The sequence below is a fragment of the Pogona vitticeps genome, chromosome 2, assembly GCF_051106095.1.
Source record: "Pogona vitticeps strain Pit_001003342236 chromosome 2, PviZW2.1, whole genome shotgun sequence".
Classification (NCBI taxonomy): domain Eukaryota; kingdom Metazoa; phylum Chordata; class Lepidosauria; order Squamata; family Agamidae; genus Pogona; species Pogona vitticeps.
Window position 1 is genome coordinate 64,238,161 of NC_135784.1, and position 23,820 is coordinate 64,261,980.

At 40.5% G+C, this 23,820-nt stretch overlaps 1 protein-coding gene across 1 annotated transcript; it reads right to left on the bottom strand.

Annotated features, from left to right (window-relative positions):
* Positions 1-1,100: 1,100 nt before the first annotated feature.
* UQCRC1 (ubiquinol-cytochrome c reductase core protein 1) lies at positions 1,101-23,010 on the bottom strand. The gene is made up of 13 exons (XM_020798068.3): positions 22,847-23,010; positions 19,396-19,536; positions 17,960-18,046; positions 16,730-16,859; positions 15,686-15,884; positions 13,829-13,908; positions 10,329-10,444; positions 9,634-9,774; positions 7,386-7,546; positions 4,769-4,854; positions 2,806-2,894; positions 2,333-2,408; positions 1,101-1,335 (listed from the first exon to the last, which is right to left on the bottom strand). The coding sequence occupies exons 1-13, from the start codon at positions 22,919-22,921 to the stop codon at positions 1,271-1,273; spliced, it is 1,446 nt and encodes a 481-aa protein (XP_020653727.3). The 5' UTR covers positions 22,922-23,010; the 3' UTR covers positions 1,101-1,270.
* Positions 23,011-23,820: the final 810 nt, after the last annotated feature.

Here is a 23,820-nt window from a genome sequence, read left to right on the forward strand (position 1 = left end):
TTGAAATATTTATAAAACTGAGCCACTTTACACTCTGGTAAGCTCCACAACAATTATGGGTTAGTTATCCTTAAGTGTTAGATTCATTTTTGTATACACTTTGAGAAAGGGTAAACTGACAGGTTAGGGACTTGAATGTAATTTTTCTACTATCTAAACAGGACATAGAAGGTAAAACAAGTAAGTTTATCAGAGCTATTTGTTCCACTGTAACTTCCTAAAACAGGTTAGGGGGAGAATAACATACCATTTTGCCTGCACCATCAATTCCATTTATGATGGTTATGCCTCCATTAGCCTCCCATTAAGCTCCAAGTTGGCTTTATTTTGACACAGAAGTTAACCATAATGTGGTGCAAATTTGCAAATTATGTTATAAATATGAAAGTGCTGTAAGATTTCATATTTGCAAAATTTTCTAAAGGGAAAACCAGCTTTCAAAGCCACTGAGTCATCCTGGACCCCTCCAAACACCTCACAGTAACCTGCTCTCCCAATAAAAGGATAGAAAGGTTGAACTTCCTTTCTTTTAGGAGCACAGAAAGTAGGAAAGTATACACTGCTTTCCCCTATAGAAAAAAGGAACATCTCCTGCTTTCAATCTGATACAGAAAAATGAAAGATCAAAACCACCTGCCAAAGCAAATGAGAAAAACCTACTCCTGCATTCTTCAGCTTTCCCCCACCAAAAAACTCTTTTTTCTGCATGCACAACAGTTCACTGCATGTACACTGCCAACTGCAGAAGGAGACATCCACTACCACCAGCATACATTGTAAACTCTGTTTCTAATGGGGCAGTCTCTGGGCTTGTAACAAGTAAAAGCGAGAGATTGCTCACAGAGCAATTACACTCCATGACTGCTAATAAGATTCTGGCAACACTGAACTAGAAGCTGAAGACGGTCAAATTAAGTGCTCAGAATTCACCAAGAGGCTCACAATTCAGGCAAAAGCAACACAACAAATACTTAAAGTTTTTTAAAATGGCCTATTTGGAAATATATCAAAGATGCCCTCAGCTTCTATGACTCATCTTCACTGCCATCTAACCCTAAACTGTTGAGCTGTGTCTGTTTTAATTTAAAATAGATGCCGTGTCTGTTTTAATTTAAATTTATTTTGTTCTCTTGGAAACATCACTTTACATAAGCGTACAGAAAAATGTACAGCAATTATGGGACCCAACATCTCTGACACACAATAAATTCACCAGAACAGATGTTAAAGAATGTCCCGTTGCCCCACTTCTGCTCTGCATTAAAACACGCTAGAGACGGAGCCAGTACATAGCGCTGCGGATACGGTTGTAGTCTGGCAGCTGTTCAATAGGACCTTTGAGAGAAGACAATTAATTGGTCATTAGAAACACTGCAAAGAAACTTCCAACCGTTCTGTTATACATCTATAATAAAACTATTATGATACAATAAAAGAAAAACTAGAAATAAATCTTACCAAGCTACTATAAATGTTCTTAAGAGTGACAGTAATAACACATCTCTATTCTAGCTTTCCCATCAGCTCCAATCCACAAAGTATAAATCAATCACAGGACAAAATCCAAGTCTGAAAGGTTTCATACAAGGGTTTTCATGGATTTTGTTGACTTCCTTTCAAAGAATTTTACTTTGGAAGCTCAGCAGGATTATTAATGATTACAATTATGTGAAAGGGGAATCACATGCTACTTTAAGTAATCATGGTGTTCAGACAAGTTTTCTAAGAGGAATATTTTCTTGGCGAAGTGGTTAAAACGCTGTATTGCAGCTAAAACTGTGCTCACGACCTGGGGTTCAAATCCCAGGTAGCCGGCTCAAGGTTGACTCAGCCTTCCATCCTTTCGAGGTCGGTAAAATGAGTACCCAGCTTGCTGGGGGGGCAATGTGTAGCCTGTATAATTAAAATTGTAAACCGCCCGGAGAGTGCTTGTAGCGCTATGGGGCGGTATATAAGTCAAAAAAAAAAAAAAATGGCAGCAGTGTGGCTGCACAAAGCCAGCTTACCTGCTAATGTCATGCAAACATGACCCAAAATGAACATTTCACAAACATTGCTATGACCCAACTTTGTTTCAGCCGTAGCTCTACTGGAATAGGAATGGGTGAAAACTGGCCTGCAGCTTTCTGACTCCCTCAGTGTTCAGACTGGACTCTGACTAGCAACAAGTTAATGACTACGCTGGTGCAGCTGGTATGAAGCAGCTCACACATAGCTAAGAAAAGCCAGAATAGACAGGTAGGTGTGTGAAATCTCAAAGAAATTAAAGCAGATCTACAGCAAACATCATCTACCCCATTGCTTCTGAACCCTCTAAGTGACCACCACTTACCAACTCCCACAACAGCTGGGCATTTATCATACACGTACTTATTACAGACCTCTTGCACCTGTTTGGCATCTACTTCCTAAAACAAATGTCAGACAAAAGGACAGCATTAACCCTCAAAGAAAAAAAAGGAGGGAAGGAGGAAGAATACATTTATTTTTTTTTCTGCTACTGCCCAGCAGGCATTCACATAGTTCAGAAGACACATGTATAATACCTGATGGAATAGACCATTTTCTCTGAAGAGTTTCTGCATCTTATGATGACAGCTCTTAATTTGCAGAAAATGGCGGCCTCTAAATTAGAACTGTGTGTAGAGAATAATTTCACAATCTGGTGATGGGATGACTTGTTTTCCTAGTTTTAGTTATAGTAGTACATTTACATAATCATAGCTGTTAGTAAACGTCTTAAGTGCTAGCAATGCCAGTATGTTAGTAAGTTTAATTTTTCTCCCACAGATCAATATCACTTACAGAAATTCTGGCATCCCATTCTGCCAGGGGTATCCGGCGCCCGTAAGTCAAAATATGCCTTCCAATAGTCTCACATATATTAGTGGTGCCTGAAAAATATTAGTTATAAACAAGCAGAGTTGAAAGAAGAAACTGATAATGTAAGTTGCTTTCTGGAGACTTAGTTGTAGTTTTGTGAAACACAATTGTACAGAAGCCCTTTTGCTGCTTTTCTATATACTTTTCAAGAGCAACATTTTCTATATACTGTACCTTTCAAGAACAACAAATGGCAATTTGTTTATTATAATGGTACATAACCTTTGAAATGCAAGCTACTAAGGGAACACAACTCTCATTTTTATGTGGGTGAGTCAACTGTGTAGGGCTGTGTCTACACAATTTAAACAATTTAAAGATATCCTTATTTTACAGGAAAAGTAGGTTGCTCCCTAGATGATATATATTCATTCATTTATTATTTTATACAATTTAAACAAAATTGGCAAGAATGCTATATGCACGTATAGCAATAGGTTTGAATAATCAGATAGAAAAACTGATTTTAAAAGTAAAAAGCACTGCTGATTAATGAAACAGGATGTTTTCAAAAGCAATTTTAGTATCAGTACTTGTAAGAATTGAAGATGGCACACGCTATCTTTTCTTTTTTATAAGAGAATACCTCTTCAGTGAATCTGTGCATCACCTAAAGTCTAGTCTTATCTTGGAACCATGGATTTCATCTGTCTGTAGCTGCATTTATTTTCCAGCATAGAAACAGTAAGTGACACCTAGGAAGGCACATATCTTAACTTCTGCACTGCATAAGGATACGGATGGAGGAAAAGGGAAGACAATATATACGGGGAGATAATATGGAACCAAAAGGTTCTGCTCACTAAAGAACCACTATGTATATAGGGTGTTAGATTTAAAAGTATTTGTGTGTGTGTGTGTGTGTGTGTGCGTGTGGAATTGAGTGTGTTGTGAGAATGGCTGATGGTCAGATTCCAAAAGATCTCCTTTATGGAGAATTAGTGCAGGGGAAGCGGCCCGGAGGGAGACCACAGCTGCGATACAAGGCTGTCTGCAAGCGGGATCTGAAGGCCTTAGGAATTGACCTCAACAGATGGGAAACTTTGACATCTGAGTGTTCAGCAAGGAGGCAGGGGGTGCAGCACAGCCTCTCCCATTTAGAAGAGACACTTGTCCAGCAGGTCGAGGCAAAGAGGCAGTCCTGAAAACAGCAAAATCAGGGAGCTGGACAGGGGCAGATTGTATTTGTCTTCAGTGTGGAAGGGATTGTCACTCTCAGAAACTTCCAACTGTTCTGTAATACATCTATAATTAAACTATTACTATTTCACTTCTGAGCCACACTAGACGCTGTTCAAAGACCTCTATTCAGAGCATGTTATCATAGTCACTCAAGACTGAAGGATGCTTACAATGGAATTGAAAATGAGTGCACAAACATTAATCTTTTTCTGGTCTAACAGCCTGCACATAATGCTTTGAAAAGTAGTGAGCCATTACTGTGTTTCCCCAAAAACAGGACAGGGTCTTATATTAATTTTTGCTCCAAAAACACATTAGGGCTTATTTTCAGGGGATTTTTTCCCCTCTCGTGTACAACCATCTACATTTATTCAAATACAGTCATGTCATCTTCTTCTGGTTGCTACACAATGGTGAAGGGGAGGTTTCACTTCAATTGGGCTTATTTTGGGGGTAGGGCTTATATTACGAGCATCCTGAAAAATCATACTAAGTCTTATTTTTAGGTTAGGTGTTATTTTCGGGAAACAGGGCAGCACAGATAAGCCATTTGAATTTATGTATACTATGCAGCAAGGCTTTCATTGAAGGAGAAATCAGGAATCCCTAGAAACATTACACTGAGTCACTTTTCACAGAGTGCAAAACATAAAAATATGCTTAGAAGATTAAACTGGGAGTTGCTTATCTTAAAGAGACACACCATCCAGTTGAGCTGCGAAAGCGTTTCGAACAGTATTTTTGGCTCTTGTCACATCACTCTCAACTACACTGGTACAGAGTTTCATCCTGCTCAAGGAATAGAAGGGAGGAAGAGTTAATAAAACACAATCCACTTTTAAATGGCAAATGTCACTTTTATTTTTAAATACTCTCAACATTAAAACTTTACCATGGTTGCCAGTCAGCAGGCATATTTTGAGTTAAAGCCTATAATGAATTCAGGTGCACTTAATCACAGAACAATATTTCCCAGGAGGTGAAGTAAATACCACCAGAGATCTTAAATGTTATTGCCAGGTATGAAATGCCAAGCTATCAACATTTTGTGCCCAGTAAAAAAATAGTCGCTTTGTTTTAGGGTCACATAGAAATTGTGTTCGAATATGCATATCCCCCATAGGTGCAGATAACGAGGGTCTGGCCCCCTGGGGCCAAGCTGACCACTCACCATTCCACCGCTCCTGTGAGCTCCAGGCTCTGTTCCGATCGCTCCGGTTCTCGCAATGGATTAGTCACTCCTGGCAGAAGATGACGAGCCTCTCTGCCAGGCTGAAGAGTGGCTAATCCACTGTGAGCTCTGGAGTGATAGGAACAGAGTGCAGAGCTCACAGCAGTGCCGGAATGCTGAGTGGTCAGACTGGCTCCAGGGGGCAGGGCCCTCATTATCTGCATCTGTGGGGGGATATTTGTACAGTGGTGCCTCGCTTAGCGATGTTAATCCGTTCCAGGAAAAACATCGTTAAGGGATTTAGTTGCTAAGCGATTTTTTAAAGCTCATAGAAACACATTAAAACGTGTTTAATGCATTCCTATGGGCTTAAAAACTGATCTTATGCGAAGATCCTCCATAGGGGCGGCCATTTTTGGTGCCTTTAAAGCGAGGCAAAACAGCGGTCGCCATTTTGTTTTTCCGGCAGCCATTTTGGAACCGCCGATCAGCTGTGCGAAAACGGGGGGTTTGCGATGATCGCTTCCGCGCGATCATCGCAAACGCCCCATTTTTGCATAGCTGATCGGCGGGGCCTCTGCGAAGATTGTGCAGAAGCGATCATCGCAAACGCCCCGTTTTCGCACAGCTGATCAGCGGGGCCTCTGCAATGATTGCCAAGGCCCCGCCAATCAGCTGTGCGAAAATGGGGCATTTGCGATGATCGCTTCCCCGCGATCATCACAAAGCGAATTTTCCCCATAGGGGCCATCGCAATGCGATCGCTCTTGCGATGGCAAAAAGTCCATTGCAAAGCGATTTCATCATAAAACGGAGTGATCGCTATGCGAGGCACCACTGTATTTGAATGTGAATACTATCTCTAGTATATTTGCCATGTTGTCCCACTCTTATGTCCGAGGAAGGCCATGAAAGCTCATGTTAAAACATAGCAGTTAGTCTTTAAGGTGCCTTAACATTTTTGTCTTCGTATTTATTTATTTATTTATTTATTTATTTAATTTTTACCCCGCCCATCTGGCCTAAAAGGCCACTCTTTTTGCCTGAGATGCTACTACAGCTGAAAGCGGATTCACAAGAAGCATCTCCTATACGCTCTGCTATAGTCTGGGCAATACAAGCAATTTGAATCTAGTGCAGAAATCCTGTCAGCAACAAGGCTGGAGGATTCCACCCCACCTGCACTCATTTTCAACAATATTCTCAGCAGTCTATGGCAAAGAGTGCATGTTTACTCTTTTGACAGAGCAGAGGGGAACATCCAGCACTAATTAGCTTCACAGAGGTTCTCCATCTATCCTGCTATTTTGTTTATCTCTCTCTCTCTCCGATCAGTGAGCCAAAAGAAAGAAACATTCTAGGAAGCTCCTGCGATAAAACAAGCTCTGATTCACTCAGCTTTCATGGAGCTAGAGCCCTCAAATTTAGAGTACTGAAATACAAATTGTATTTGTTCTTATAGGAGGATAATAAGTTATTAATTGTTCTATTACAAGCATATCTACCAAGTGAATCTCAACATGATTTTAAGAATTTCCTTATGCATCTGAACATAACAATATGGTACAAACTTTTAAAACTAGAATATGTAAACAAAAATGGAAAATTATTTTCTGTCGGAATTCCAAGATGATAAAGGAGAGCAACTGAGATAAAAAGAGCACCAAGAAAAGTTCCTTTGTTCAGTTTACACTCAAAGTCAACAGAAGCCTCTAATCTAAACCTGGGCAAAGTGCAGCCCGTGAGCCACTGCTGTCCGGCCCGCCGGTCGTCACTCCAGTCTGGCCAGATACCACAAAAGACCTCTTTAGTATTTGTGAAGATTAACAAGTTTAAAATAAAAACAATCATAATATCACAGTTTCATTTTATTTTTAAGTAAAGTTGGTTCGGCCCCTGAACACAGTTCAGATTTTTCATGTGCCCCCCCCACACAGAAATTAATTGCCCACCCCTGCTCTAATCAAATGTTAATGGCCATTTTACTGGCTACAGGCCCTAGAGAGTCTCAGGAAAATAAAAATATTACAAACAGCATGCTGTGATGCATATTATAAGTTCCCTCTGTATGTACTTAGCATCTGCAAAGCTAAGCCATGCATATTGCAGCTTTGTTGGAGCAGAGCAAACTGAATGAAATCATACTCACCATTGAGCCTGGGCAAAATACATTGTGTCATCAATATGCATCCCATCAGTAACAAAATAGAAACCAAAGAGACTTGTGTCTGTGTAGCATGTGTTGAAGGACTGGAAAAGTTGAAATAACTTTTTTTGTGCACCAATTACGGCCATCATATTGGACTGATGCTGTAAATTGATAATTCTAAGATGTGAGGGTGATTCAGTTATCCACAGTACTAAGCTTAAATTTATAAAAAAAGTCAAACATGAAACAGAAAACATACAAATAATTATCCAAAGGAAATATAGATAAAAGGCACATACATTGATTCTGGAACAGAACAGCTCTATTGATAACTTGGAAATCTAAGTGAAATATCTATAATGGGGAAGACATGCAATTAGAGAGCAGCTCAGAGCTGGCATGTGGGAAGGCCAAATCTTTGCCACAGGCTACAGCTGCTATGTTGAAAACTGGCAGCATCGCTAATAGAAAGAGAAGACTGGCTACAAGACAGTACAATATTTTATGAATATTAAACCATTTATCCCATTACAAACTACAATGATTGGTAGCAGTTCTCCAAGGTTTGTTGTTATTATTATTTATTTGATTTCTATACCACCCATCTGGCTACCAAGGGCACTCTGGTCTGTTCACAATAGAAAATAAGGTAATAAATGACATCAACAAATCAAAATATGTCAAAATTAAGAAAAATACTTAACATTATAAATTACTTATAAACATTATGGACTTAAAAATAAGCCACAACAAAAACCAGTCAAGATGGCAGAATCACTAGTTTACAATATATCATCCCGCTAGCATCTCACCTGACCAATTTGCAGTGTTTTTTAAATCAAAGGTGGAGGCCATCCGCCGTGACCTTTCTCCTTTTTTAAAATACAATGGATCGAGCAGAGATGTCCAGCACTCCTTTCAGCCTGTGACACCAGATGTGGTGGACAAGGCGCTTGATCGCTGTCGGGCCACCACTTCTTCTCTTGACCCTTGCCCGCCCTGGCTAATCAAAGCAGCCAGGCCTGTAACAACTGAATGGGCCACTGCAATAATTAATGGGTCTCTTCAGGAGGGCAAGGTCCCCCTTGCCCTCAAGGAGACACTCATTAGGCCCATTCATTTTACGAAGGGAGGGAAGCCATTTTGCAAAGGAAAGCCATTTTGCGGAGCCGGAAAAAAATCATTTTGCGAACAAACGGTTCGCGAAGCAGGCACCTAATCGACATAAAGCAAAAAACAAAAACAAAAACAAAACATAGGAACCATCGTATTGCGATCGCTATAGCGATCGCAAAAAATTGTCGTCAAGCGATTTTGTCTTCAAGTGGGGTCGTTGTCAAGCGGTGCACTACTGTACCCTGCATGGCAGACCTTCTTAATGGGTCTCATCTCCCCACGAGGGGGTAGTGTCGCCAAGAGGCTGCATTTGATCAGGTGGTGATCTGACCATGACAGAGGGACTGACACAAGGTCGGTCACTCTTGGGTCACTCTCTCCAGGTCCAGTATATTACCTGTCATATGGGTGGGGCCATTGACAAATTGGGACATGTCCAAGGAAGCCATAGTTTCCAAGAATTCAAGATCCGGTCTGATAACCTCAGCCTCATCATGGATGTTGAAGTCACCAAGATCAACAAGTCTGAGGGGCCTCAGCTGCACCGCCAAGGCAAAGCCTGCCAGCTCCGGAAAGGAGAGTGATGGCTTGCAGGGAGCATAGTAAACCAGCAGAATCCCAGTTCTACTCCAGCATTATTGTCCATTACTACCCTTTATATAAAGATCACAAAAGCTAAACTTGGAGATGCCTCTTTACGAGATCTCTTTGGCAACTACCATAAGGCATCAAGGAGTACACTATACTCTCAACAAAACTACATTTATGCTCTTGATCAAAATAAAACATGCATTCTGTGCTTCTGGTTCTCATATTCTCAGGTGCATGAAAATATCAGATAGTTGTCATGGGAAGTTAAAATGTTCTGCATCTGCCAAAGTACACACATATAATGACAGGCTAAAAAGCCTCAATCATAATCTTTTCATTCAGGACATCAGGAATGGTAGTACACTTCTACAATCAGTAAACACAGCAACATTATCGGGTAGCTACATTCTACACAATGTTTTCATTTCATCCCATGGGACCTGAAATGAAAACATGCAGTCTTGCCCCTTCTCCAAACCTGCTTATCTCAACACAAAACAGAAGATAAAGAGAAACATACATTCTTGTCTTAGTGTCTTACCTTGTTACTACAAGTATGATCATAGTTCCCAACGAGTGCGCTAGCTACTAGGAGAGGAAAAATATCTGGATTTTCCCAGCCTGGTCCCTCCACTGCAACAGCAACATGAGCTAATGGAAAAGCATCATCTCTGTCTTCGATCTAAAATACATTACAGATAGAAAAGGAGATCAAAATGTACAGTTGAATCTGTTCTGTAAAAAGGCAAAGATATTTCTTTTTGTTTATTAGAGCGAAGCCAAGCCTATGTTCACATTTTTAAAAGTATTTAAAGCATTTTCATTCTACATCTTAATAAACAATTTTAGGGTAACAAACATGAATTCAAGGTTCAGGTGAAATTGTGTGCACCATCCTTTCTCATACCACTTATTAATGATACAGGATGGAAAAGATGGGAATTTAACCCAGAGAAAGGAGTAGGAGACAGCCTGTACACACAGCCTCTAGTCTGTTTCTAACCTTAACCTAGGCTTCAATATTATATATTGTTGGTTTCAAATTATCACCCACTAGCTTCTTAAAATACTTTGTTCAAACAGAGTTTTGGAAAAATGGCTAAAAGGAGAATTCAAGACTAAACTATCAAGAGGCCATTTGACTAGTTTTAAAAAATACTCAATTGGGCACTCCATATAGCTCTTTCCAACATTCACATTCCATTTGATTAAGGTGCTAAGTAATGAAGACTCTACCTCACTCCCAGTGAAGCGGCAAGGTGAAAGAAGAGGGGGTGAAATTTCCTTGTATTCATAAGGAACACTGCCGAAGTGCTGCTTAGCAAGGTCCACAAGTTGTTTATGATCAACACCTAGCAAAAAGAACAAAAAGGCTAACAGCAATCAAAAGATGACTTCTAAGAAGAGAACTTTAAAAATAAATTTTCAGCAGCTTCAGTAACTATGTTAAAATCATATTCCCTTAATGGGATTTATTGTTGTTGTTTAGTCATTAAGTTGTGTCCAACTCTTCATGACCCCATGGACCAGAGCACGCCAGGCCATCCTGTCTTCCACTGCCTCTCGGAGTTGGGTCAAATTCATGTTGGTCGCTTTGATGACACTGTCCAACCATCTCATCCTCTGTCGTCTTCTGTTGTCCCCTTCTCCTCTCGCCTTCAACATCGGGGTCTTTTCCAGGGAGTCTTCTCTTCTCATCAGATGGCCAAAGTATTGGATCCTCAGCTTCAGGATCTGTCCTTCCAGTGAGCACTCAGGGTTGATTTCCTTCAAAATGGATAGGATTGTTCTCTTTGCAGTCCCGGGGACTCTCAAGAGTCTCCTCCAGCACCACAGCTCAAAAGCAACAATTGTTTGGCCGTCGGCCTTCTTTATGGTCCAGCTCTCACTTCCCTACATCGCTACTGGAAAAACCATAGCTTTGACTATCCAGACCTTTGTCTGCAAGGTGATGTCTCTGCTTTTTAAGATGCTGTCTAGGTTTCTCATCACTTTCCTCCCAAGAAGCAGGCGTCTTTTAATTTCATGACTGCTGTCACCATCAGCAGTGATCATGGAGCCCAAGAAACTAAAATCACTGCTTCCATATCTTCTATTTGCCAGGAGGTGATGGGACCGGTGGCCATGATCTTAGTTTTTTTGATGTTGAGTTTCAGACCATTTTTTATACTCTCCTCTTTCACCCTCATTACGAAGTTCTTTAATTCCTCCTCACTTTCTCCCATCAGAGTGGTATCATCTGCATATCTGAGGTTGTTGATATTTCTTCTGGCAATCTTAATTCCAGTTTGGGATTCCTCCAGTCCAGCCTTCCGCATGATGTATTCTGCATATAAGTTAAATAAGCAGGGTGACAATATACAGCCTTGTCGTACTCCTTTCCCAATTTTGAACCAATCCGTTGTTCCATATCCAGTTCTAATTGTTGCTTCCTGTCCCACATATAGGTTTCTCAGGAGATGGATAAGGTGGTCAGGCACGCCCATTTCTTTTAGGACTTGCCATAGTTTGCTGTGGTCCACACAGTTAAAGGCTTTTGCATAGTCAATGAAGCAGAAGTAGATGTTTTTCTGGAACTCTCTGGCTTTCTCCATAATCCAGCGCATGTTGGCAATTTGGTCTCGAGTTCCTCTGCCCCTTCAGAATCCCGCTTGTACTTCTGGGAGTTCTCGGTCCACATACTGCTGAAGCCTACCTTGTATGATTTTGAGCATAACCTTGCTGGCGTGTGAGATGAGTGCAATTGTCCGGTAGTTGGAGCATTCTTTGGCACTGCCCTTCTTTGGTATTGGGATGTAGACTGATCTTTTCCAGTCCTCTGGCCACTGTTGAGTTTTCCAAACTTGTTGGCATATTGAATGTAGCACCTTAACAGCATCATCCTTTAAGATTTTAAATAGTTCAACTGGAATGCCATCACCTCCACTGGCCTTGTTGTTAGCCAGGCTTTCTAAGGCCCACTTGACCTCACTCTCCAGGATGTCTGGCTCTAGGTCAGCAACTATATTGTCTGGGTTGTCCGGGATATCCAAAACTTTCTGATATAATTCCTCTGTGTATTCTTGCCACCTCTTCTTGATGTCTTCTGCTTCTGTGAGGTCCCTTCCATTTTTGTCTTTTATCATGTCCATCTTTGCACAAAATTTTCCTCTAATATCTCCAATTTTCCTGAACATATCTCTGGTTTTTCCTTTTCTGTTATTTTCCTCTATTTCTTTGCATTGTTCATTTAAGAAGGCCCTCTTGTCTCTCCTTGGTATTCTTTGGAAGTCTGCATTCAATTTTCTGTAACTTTCCCTATCTCCCCTGCATTTTGTTTCCCTTCTCTTTTCTGCTATTTGTAAGGCCTCGTTGGACAGCCACTTTGCTTTCTTACATTTCCTTTTCTTTGGGATGGTTTTTGTTGCTGCCTCCTGTACAATGTTACGAGCCTCTATCCAAAGTTCTTCAGGCACTCTGTCCACCAAATCGAGTTCCTTAAATCTGTTCTTCACTTCTACTGTGTATTCGTAAGGGATTTGGTTTAGATTATACCTGAGTGGCCCAGTGGTTTTTCCTATTCTCTTCAGTTTAAGCTTGAATTTTGCTATGAGAAGCTGATGATCAGAGCCACAATCAGCTCCAGGTCTTGTTTTTGCTGACTGTATAGAGCTTCTCCATCTTTGGCTGCAGAGAATATAGTCAATCTGATTTCGATGTTGCCCATCTGGTGATTTCCATGTGTAGAGTCGCCTCTTGTGTTGTTGGAAAAGGGTGTTTGTGATGACCAGCTTGTTCTCTTCACAAAACTCTATTAGCCTTTGCCCTGCTTCGTTTTGAACTCCAAGGCCAAACTTCCCTGTTGTTCTTTTTATCTCTTGACTCCCTACCTTAGCATTCTAGTCCCCCAGAATGAGAAGAAAATCCTTCTTCGGTGTCAGTTCTAGAAGGTGTTGTAAATCTTCATAAAATTGTTCAATTTCAGTCTCCTCAGCAATGGAGGTTGGTGCATAAACTTGGATTATTGTGATGTTGAAAGGTCTGCCTTGGATACGTATTGACATCATTCTATCATTTTTGAGATTATATCCCATTACGGCTTTTCCCACTCTTTTGTTGACTATGAGGGCTACTCCATTCCTTCTACGGGATTCTTGCCCACAATAGTAGACATGATAATCATCTGAGTTGAAATCACCCATTCCCATCCGTTTTAGTTCACTGATGCCCAGAATGTCGATGTTTATTCTTGCCATCTCCTGTTTGACCACCTCCAGCTTCCCAAGGTTCATAGATCTTACATTCCAGGTTCCTATGCAGTATTTTTCTTTCCAGCATCGGACTTTCTTTTCACTTCCAGGCACGTCCACAGCTGAGCGTCCTTTCGGCTTTGGCCCATCCACTTCATCAGCTCTGGAGCTACTTGTACTTGTCCTCCGCTCTTCCTCAGTAGCATGTTGGCCGCCTTCCGACCTGAGGAGCTCCTCTTCTAGTGTCATATCTTTTAGCCTTTTGTTTCTGTTCATGGAGTTTTCTTGGCAAAGATACTCTAGTGGCTTGCCAGTTCCTGTTCCAGGTGGATCGCGTTTAGTCAGAACTCTCCACTATGACCTGTCCATCTTGAGTGTCCCTGCACAGCATAGCCCATAGCTTCTCTGAATTAATCAAGCCCCTTCACCATGACAAGGCAGCAATCCATTAAGGGGATTTATTAGCTCAATCTAAAGGCCAGCTATTATAATTAAATTAGTACTAACCTCCAGCAGCTGCCAGAACCATACGAGGGGCCTTGTAATGATTTTCAATGAATTCTGTTAGATCTGCACGAGTCAAATTCCTATGGAAAATACACAACATTTTTCTTACACCCTGCAATATGCCAAAGAAGTAGAGAGTGTTGTCTGGAATGCCTCAGTATGCAACAGATGTTTACAGAGATTTCTTAATCTGAGGCAATTTGCTTTCAAAGTTACACCCTTTATGTAGCAGTACATGAGGATATATAAAAGGTATTTTAGATGCTGGCTATTTATAACTTTGGACTAGTCTGAAGCAACCAGAGGTCATTCCACTACTTTATAAGGAACAATCAAGCACATAATGAAAAAATTAAGGACTGTTTTACCAGTTCCACCACTCCTCCTGTGAATTTTCATAGTTAGGTGGGGATTTTAACCCAAGTCTCCTGAGTCCTGTCCCTCATTCTGTCCAACACACTGACTATCTTCTTGTTCCTAGCCATAATCCCTTTTAATAGATGCTTGCTGAAATCAACCTTATATGATGTTTCATCCCTTTTTTTAAAAGCAAGCAGTTCTGAGGCAGATGTAAGTAGATATAATTACGATCTCAATCACAACTGTATCAGCATGAGAATGTGTACTGGGCTTAGAAATGAAAGACACCAGTGCGGATTTCTACTGAGTGACTTAGACAAATAATGTTCAATGCAGCAATGTTCCTCATTCTCAGTGCTTCATCTGAAAATAGGAACACTGACCAATCAATAATAAAAATTGCAAGAAATAAAGAACATCAAGCTTCCACACATTTCTATTGCTTAGCTATTCAATATTATTCTAATCATTCACCAAGACTGCTTTCTCCTACTGAAAAATGAAGTTTTTTTGTTCTACTCTGGAGTAAAAACAGTAAATTATTGTTCCTCTTCTTTTCACAAACCCCTTAAGCTGATGACTACAAAATTGATGGCAAATAAGCCTACGTTACTGACATAAGCCAATTTTATCACAACTATATTAGTATAAAAACCAGTGCATTATTGCTGCAGAAGCATGTATATTATTGCTGCACAGGATGCAGCAATATATTGTGCTGATAGCAGCATTCCATAAGCCAAACAAAAAATAAAGATGGACCAAATTTGGCATGGATGTAGCAGAAAGTATATTCTTGCTCTGTGCCATTCACAAAGTGACACCACAATGGGGGAAAATCCCAGAAGCCAACTCCTTTTTTTCATTAGTTAACCAATCTTCAGGCAAACACAAAGCAACTGTCATGACTATTTTTCAACAAGAGTGAACAGTAGTGAACAGAAGGGGGTTATGCTGTAGACCGTTTTGGCTGCGGCCATTGGTGTAGTCAACATTCAGGCCACCCTTTGCTATTTAAAGCTTGACATCTTTTTTCCTGCTGACAATGTGGATGCAATATTGTGCAGCGATACAAGGCCATTTCCTGGGTTTCTGAATCAGGGGTACAGAAGCACTATATTCCACATTCATAAACTGGAAGTTTTTTAAATTGAAGATTTTTCTTGGATCAGTTTTAAAAAAAAAAATACAGAGTACACCACCTTGTCAATGCCCTTTCTACAGAAACAATTGCTTGGAAGCAGGCTGTCTATTTCAGGTCTATCAACTGACAATGAACCCTGTAACAGCAGAGGTAAATAATGGTCAACATTTTCCATGGAAACACAAATGTTGCTTCCATGTTTCTTAGGTCCACACCAACACCTATTATTACACCAGATTCACACAGCCTTTTCTCCAATTCTCTTTGAAACTATCATCTCCGTAAAATATAACCTATGTGTGGTGAGGAAATTATTTCTCCACACCCAAGAAACACTTGTCTGGCCTTCTTACTTTATATTTGTAGTCGTTCCTTCAGGAGTCTGGGCCAAAGGAGTGCCCTGGTAAGCTGTAGCATGAAGGTAATCCGAGACAACATTGGACAAGCAGGTATCATTGTCTTCCATTTCCTGCAGGATGACATTCCGTTGCTTCTCAATCTGAGAGTCTTCCAGGTTCCAATTTTGTATTACATCACCCAAAATCTCTATTGCTTTAAAAAAAAGTGCTATCTGAGTATTCTTGTATCTTAAACCCAACAAGAAAACATACCTTCCTGGTTGAAAAAGGAGTATACCACTAGACAAAGAAGAGTGCTTTTGTGGCACCACAATGTTGTAACAAACCCCTTTTTTGTTTCATCATCACCACAATGACATACAAAACTCTTACTCCTTCTGCATCTCCTCCCATACACCTTCATTCATTACATCCCATTAGGTCTGATTACTGAAATCCTTTTATTAACATCTCCCAGTTCTACACACCTTTTTTGCCTTTCATTTCAACTGCTTCAGTAGAAATCCATTTAAATCAATCTACTTCCTAGAAGAACCTCTAAAAGAGTTTTCTGAAACTTGTACTTTATGATAAGGAAAGCTGCAAAGCCAATTTTTGCTAGAGAAGGAACACAACTACTGTAAAAATGTAAAGTCTCCTGGAAAGACAGCAGCTCCCAGCATGCTTAAAGAGAAGCTCAACTACCCAATTCAAATCTGTAAGAACAGCACAATTTTACATCTTTTGATCACCAGTGGGCTTATTTTTAGCCAATGTTGGCCATCTAAAAATAATTGCTTCTTGTACTACTGTTATAACCACTTGTCCATTCTTGGGTAAATGGCTTTCTCAAAAATATAAAGCACAGGATGCCAAAATCTAACCAAATGTAAAACTGGTATCTGTTGGATAACATTGTCTTAAATTGTGCCATCATTTTATTGAAATATGGCCTTTTGCCGTTTCAGAGAATTAAACAAAATAAAACACAGAAAGGAAATTACTCCTCTACACATTAAAAAAAAACAAATGCTAAAGAATGCAGCCCTATGAAATTACCTTTTGGCAAATCTTTGGATAAAGCTTTCATGTAGTAGGCTGTCTGCTCACGAGAGGTGTAGCTATTGAGATGTGCACCAATGCTCTCCACTTCCTTTTCAAACTCAGGACCAGGGCGTTTCTTTGTACCCTAAGGGTGTATCAGGAAACAAACAGCTAAGGGCATACCATTTCCCAGTTGGTGGCTTGTGTCCTCCTAAGGCTCAAAATTGCATCTATTACTACAGACTTACCAGTTGTGTAGAAGTAAATATGAAAACATAGGCCAGTACTTATAAATTTTTTAAAAAAGAATCACCACTCTTATGAAATGAACATATTTGTTTTCCCTTGAAGACTAACTTTTAAATTCAGAACACATCAGGAATTAATTTTTATTTCAGTTTCTTTAACATTTATTGTAGAATTCAATGAGGTCTGCATAGTTCTTTGCTTTCCTGTTAATTGGTATTGCCCATATTTTATTCACTTAGGTCCTACTGGTTAAGGACAACTGTACTTTGACTTCCTATCCCAAATGCAGTATTATCTGGATGCAGTAAGAAGCTGGTAATATATGTTACTAATTGTGTAATTATCTCCTTTTTAACCTATTAGCAACATTTGCCTGTTTTATGTTTACAGGCCAACATCCTACTGAATTGTTCCACTTGTGCAGTTTCACATTTGAGGATCCATTTAATACCTCCATGTGCAGGAAGAAGCCCTGTAAATTTGAACTGGCACTCTCTGCAATCTCCATTGCACAAGTGGTCAACAAGATTTTAGTCAAATATTTTAAAGCAGGTATCTTCAGCCTCCTATTTTTACTGCATACTAAATAATTGCCTATCAGTGGAGAAGAAACCCAAAGTTCTGATTAAATCCAAATGGATTTATTTAAGCTATATTTATCAATAAATTATTGTTCCTTAAACAGAATAGCAAGGAAGTATTACCACAGAGAATGCGACTGTGAATGGATCACTCTGTTTCAATCTTAAATATATTTGTGCTATATGTAGAAAAGTCAAAAATCTGCTACCAACATGTAGAATTCATTTCAATCCCGGACCCACACAAGTTGTCTATTAGATGGGGGAAAAAGTCAACTAATGATATTTAATGTATTCAAAATCTGATAATTGAAGCAAATGAGTATTCAAAGTCTCTAAAGATGCACTGGGAAAATATATGGAAACAGTGGTGCTGTGCAAATCATACTAAAAAGATAAGAGTTTGTCACCTCACCTTGAAAGCCATATGTTCTACAAAGTTGCCAACTCCATTTTTATCTCCAGTTTCATAGCGGCTTCCTACTCCAATCCATACTCCCACCTGACAAAAACAATAACTCTTTAAATATAATTAATATTACACCTGCTTTAAAAGACTGTACTGAAAGTAAAGGCTTATGTTACAGAGAATGGCAATTGCATTTTGAAGACCCTACATCTGTAAGTATCTCACATGTTACAGTGAGTTTTCACACAACTATCATTAGCAAAGCACAATGTTTCTGTTCATTGCAACTGTTCACTGCTGAGGTTTAATATAAAAGAATTAAAGGTGACAGTCCGCACTGGAAACTGCTTTGAAATATCTAAAATGCCCGGAAATCACACATAAGTGCTGACAAGGAAACAACTACTGGAATCCACAAAAGATTCCATAAAAAATTCCAAACTACTGAACTGACTGATATTTACAAATTTAGCAAATGTGTCCATATTTCTCCTCTTCTGGATCCACTTAGAATGAGAAGTAGCGTGTTTGTCCAAAATAAGACAGGGCCTTATATTAATTTTTGCACCAGAAAAACGCATTAGGGCTTATTTTCAGGGGATTTTTTTTCATGTACAACAAGCTACATTTATTCAAATACAGTCGTGCCATCTTCTGGTTGTTACACAATGCTGCACAATGGTGGAGGGTGGGCTTTCACTTTACTGGGAGTTATTTTGGGGGTAGGGCTTATATTACAAGCATCCTGAAAAATCATAATAGGTCTTATTTTCAGGTTAGGTCTTATTTTTGGGGAAACGGTACATTATAAGAGGGCATCTTAGTAAGTAATTTTCCCTTGCAGTCCTTACAGCTACTACTTGTGGCTGTGTAACTTTTCTGTCGTGAACCACCCAGAGTGTCTTTGGTAGCCAGATAGGTAGTACAGATATCAAATAAGTAAATACTCAGAAAAGTGATTATTGCAGCACAGACACCAGAATCTGTGCAGTTCTATATAAATTTTCAATCATATTTCAAGCTGACTTAAAACACATCACCGACTTCCTGTGTTTTATCATTATGTCTATAGCTGCCCTGGATCAGTGCTTTGTTGTTGAGGGAACTCTTTCTACATTGACCAGTATACTGAGCTAGCCTTGTGCATTGCAGAAAATCTGGAGCGAACTTTAACATGTAAAGTCATTCACATGAGGCTTTGCCCAGCTACGCTAGGGGCATATTTTGCCATTTCTATACTTAAAATCCTAGACTGAGAGAAATAATCAGTACAGGTAGATTTAAATAAGAGGAAAATGTACAATCTGTTGCTCATTTAATTTTGTAACTATGTTTGAGCATGTTCTTTCCTGTTTTTCATTTACTGAATATGTTATTTACTGAATATGTTCCCAAATGGGACAAGAGAGAAGCCAACTACTCTTCAATTTAAAAAAACTTACTGTACAGGTAGGCTGGTCATAGTGTTCGGAGGCTACACGAAGGCCATTGTCCAGAGTAGTCACTTGTGTTTCAGGAAGGTTGTAGAGGACATGTGCATATGGTGCAGTACTTCCTCTTCTTGCCAAACTCCATAAGACTGGCTAAAGAGAAGTCTACTGTCAAACCACTATTTATACAATAATACAAACACATGGAGAAGTGCAGTTCTAAAAATCATGTAGTAATAAACACAAAAGTATCATATCTTGGTGATAACTGCACATTAAATAAATATGATGCCCCCAAATGTATGGGACAACAGATATCACATGATGGATGACAATTACCTATACAGTGGTGCCCCACATAACGGGCACCCCGTTTAACGACGAATCCGCATAGCGATTAAGTTTTTGTGATCGCAAAAGCGATCATGTTGCGATGTTTTAAATGGTAAAACATCGCTTTGCGATGATCGGTAAGCTGTTTCGCTTACTGATTTCTGCATAGCGATGTTTTTAGAACAGCTGATCGGCGGTTCCAAAATGGCCACCCGCTGTATTTTCGCGCCCATTCCTCACTTACCGGGCAGCGAAAATGGCGGCTGTATGGAGGATTTTCTCATAACGGTGAGTTTTTTGCCCATAGGAACGCATTAAACGTGTTTTAATGCATTCCTATGGGCTTTTATGTTACATATAGCGACGATTCCACATAGCAACGATTTTTCTGGAACAGATTATCGTCGCTATGCGGGGCACCACTGAACTCTCATAAAGCAATTAGAATCTAATTTTCCTGATGTTCATGCATAATCTAAGATCTTTCTCTGCTAATTCATACAGCACACATAGAAAAACAAACACTACATTTGGGTTTTATTCTCTACAACATAGTTAAATGTGAATCAGAAACAAACATAACACAGACTGCTAAATAATACAGACATCTTCCAAAAAGACAGTATCCAAAGCTGCATTTCTGCTGGTGACCCAAAAACATCCAGTACAAAATGATCCCTTTTTCCTGTTGCAGTTTCCCATATGTCTCAAAAGCCAGCTCTGACAGGCTATTAAATCCTCAAAGCAGTAGTAAAGGTAGAAGTAGAACTACATTGAGATTGCAGTGCACAATGGTACATTTAGGACAGAAAATTTGATCTGAAGGACTACAGACAGCCTTTAGTTAGTAATGAGGGTGAAAGAGGAGAGTGCAAAAAAAAAAAATAGTCTGAAGCTCAATATATAAAAAAAAACTAAGATCATGGCCACTGGTCCCATCACCTCCTGGGAAATAGAAGGGGAAGATATGGAGGAGTGACAGATTTTACTTTCTTGGGCTCCATGACCACTGCAGATGGAGACAGCAGCCCCAAAATTAAAAGACGCCTGCTTCTTGGGAGGAAAGCGATGACAAACCTTGACAGCATCTTAAAAAGTAGAGACATCACCTTGCCAACAAAAGTCCGAATAGTCAAAGCTATGGTTTTTCCTGTAGTGTTGTATGGAAGTGAGAGCTGGACCATAAAGAAAGCTGACTGCCGAAGAATGGATGCTTTTGAACTGTGGTGCTGGAGGAGGATCTTGAGAGTTCCCTGGACGACAAGGAGAACAAACCTATCAATTCTAAAGGAAATCAACCCTGAGTGCTCACTGGAAGGACAGATCCTGAAGCTGAGGCTCCAATACTTTGGCCATCTCATGACAAGAGAAGAATCCTTGGAAAAGACCTTGATGTTAGGAAAGTGTGAAGGCAAGAGGAGAAGGGGATGACAGAGGATGAGATGGTTGGACAGTGTCATCAAAGCAACCAATATGAATTTGACACAACTCTGGGAGGCAGTGCAAGACAGGAGGGCCTGGCATGCTCTGGTCCATGGGGTCACGAAGAGTCGGACACAACTAAACGACTAAATGATGATATTTCAAAACCATTTTAAAAACACAATATTGCCAGAAAGAAAAAAAATTAAAATTCAGCATGCTATTACTTATGCACTCCTCATATTTTGTCACCACTGATTTCTGCACACCTCTCCGAGCAAAGTATTTTATCAGAAGAAGCCCTAAGGGCCAAGGTGCGAGACTCTTCAATTAGGCCATAATGGATGCTAAGCAAATACTGTACGATTGGGTTTGAAAATTGTCTATATGATGGCAGAATTGTATATGTGATTCCTGCATCTTTCATATAGAGTAATATTAACAGTTTCCACGACTGTACTTGGAACTTTTCTCTCTGGTAGTATTCCCATGCCTCTAACAGTAGGCAAGAAACAGTAACACTGTAAGTTTCTACTTTTTGTTACAAGATATTGTTGTTGTTCTGTGTTGTCAAGTAAGTACCAACTTATAACAATCCTAATAGAGCTTTCAAGGTAAGCGAGATACTGTATTTAAGGAGTGATTTTACCAGTTCTACACCACCAGTGATTTTCCATTGATGAGTAGGGATTTGAACCCAGGCTTCTCAGTCCCAGTCAGTCACTCTATCCACTACACCAGACTGGGTAAGATGTGCTGTTAAATTTCTTCTTGTCACATTTATTTAAAACACATATGCCCACCTAGAAATTGGTGATAACTATGGAGAAATCTATGGCATTTATGTTCTGCTTGTATGCCTCTACAGCTAACTAACTGGCAAATTTGAGAACAGACCTGATCTTGCATAGTTCTTTAATAACCTTATGCCTGGAACTCATTTGCTAGTAGAGATAAACACAATAAACCAGATTAAAACTTTGGGACTCAAACACTCACTGACAAATATTTAACCGATTGCCTCTAAATTGATGCACCTGACATGCCCAAATTCATACTGCAGCAAACAGAAAAAAATACTCCCCAGGTTATAATGTAACACATTTATGTGGCTTTATCGCTTTCTGTACCTGGATGCAGCACAGTCTTTTTTTGGAGTACTATCACAAACACTGGTAGAGGCATGTCTCATGAAATTGCAATCTTAACACCTTTTCAAACCTTCAGGACGATATCCTCAAAAAGATGTCAAGCAAAATGAGAGCAACACATAATTTCTGATGCAATATTCTCCACTTAATCTATTAACAGCTAACAAGGTGAAGGAAGGGCGAAGAGAAAGCAGCTGCTGAACATTTAATGAAAACTACTCTGCGGATGCTCAGAGGCACTTTTCTTTCTAAGCCACCTTTATGTGATCCTCCGAAGTAAAAGCACAGCCAACGCAGGAGGGCCCCAGTGTTGTGCTAAAAGGCCACGGCTGAAGGACGAGGGGTACCTTCTGCTGCTGCTGCTGCTTCCACCACTCTCTGAGGCCTCTCTGAGGGCCCCTCTGACCCCGCGGAGGGTCGGGCTGGACTGGGCCTTGCCTGACGTGACCTTGGCGGAGGAGAAAAGAGGTGCGCTTTCCTGTGGACTCCGCCACAGGCCTCATCCGTCCTCCCTCCCCTACCTGTCGAAGGGCGGGCCGGGCCAGCCGTCCACTTACCGGAGCGTGAGGCCCCCGCAGAAGGGCCCATCTGGCCGCAGAGACTGACGCCCGGCAGACCGAGGACGCCGCCATCTTCTCTCCTTGACTTACCACAGGAAGGAGAGAGAAGAGTTACGGCGCCTGCGCCAAAAGACGGGTTACCGGCGCGAAGGCCGGAGAAACGCATGCGCAGGAGGGGGTGGCTCCCTCCTCCCAAAGGATGGGTGGGAGTGTGTGAAAGCGAAAAGCTGGTACTACAGTATTTGCCTTTTATGGGGATTGTTAAACTCACATTGGCATCGCCGTCAGAAATCGAAACCTTAAATATTGTCATATATGTTTTAAATGCCGTAAATATTTTATATGTCTTGCACTGGAAGTGAAAGGCAGACGTTCTGCTGCGGGCTCTTCCCTCTCCCGCATTTTTCTGGGACGGACCCTCCTTTGGTGGCAGCAGAATTCCGTTTTAAAATCACTCCGGCATCTCAATCCCAAATATTCGATATGCTTTTCATTCTGTCAGGATTTACGCGTGGTGTAGAATAGATGATCACCTATTTCCTTGGTCTAGAATCGTTCCCATGATTTTTATTTTTAAAAAATCTCAACCCTCTCCTTTTTAAATTTTGTGTCTGAATTAAATTGCCCAAAAGGTCGCCTGTGTGCGTGACTTACATGGGAGCGCATCAGAAGGACTGGGTTTTGCTTGGAATTCTGCACTGCGTTTAAATCCGGAATCATTGCGGGCGACAGAGACTCCGGGGGAAGTTTTTGGGGAGTTCGGGGTTCGTATGGCACCCACTGTTGCTCTTGGCGGTCCAGCTCACAGCCGCTCTTCTTCCTTTCCTCCTCCTAGACCCGCCTCTGGCTTTCCTTCTATGGTTTGTTGTAAAACAGCTTGGTTTTCAAACAGGCAATGCTCTGAGACCCCACCCCCCACCCCACCCACCCACTCAGGTGTGGAGCCAGAAATTGGGAGTTCAGTTCCGCAA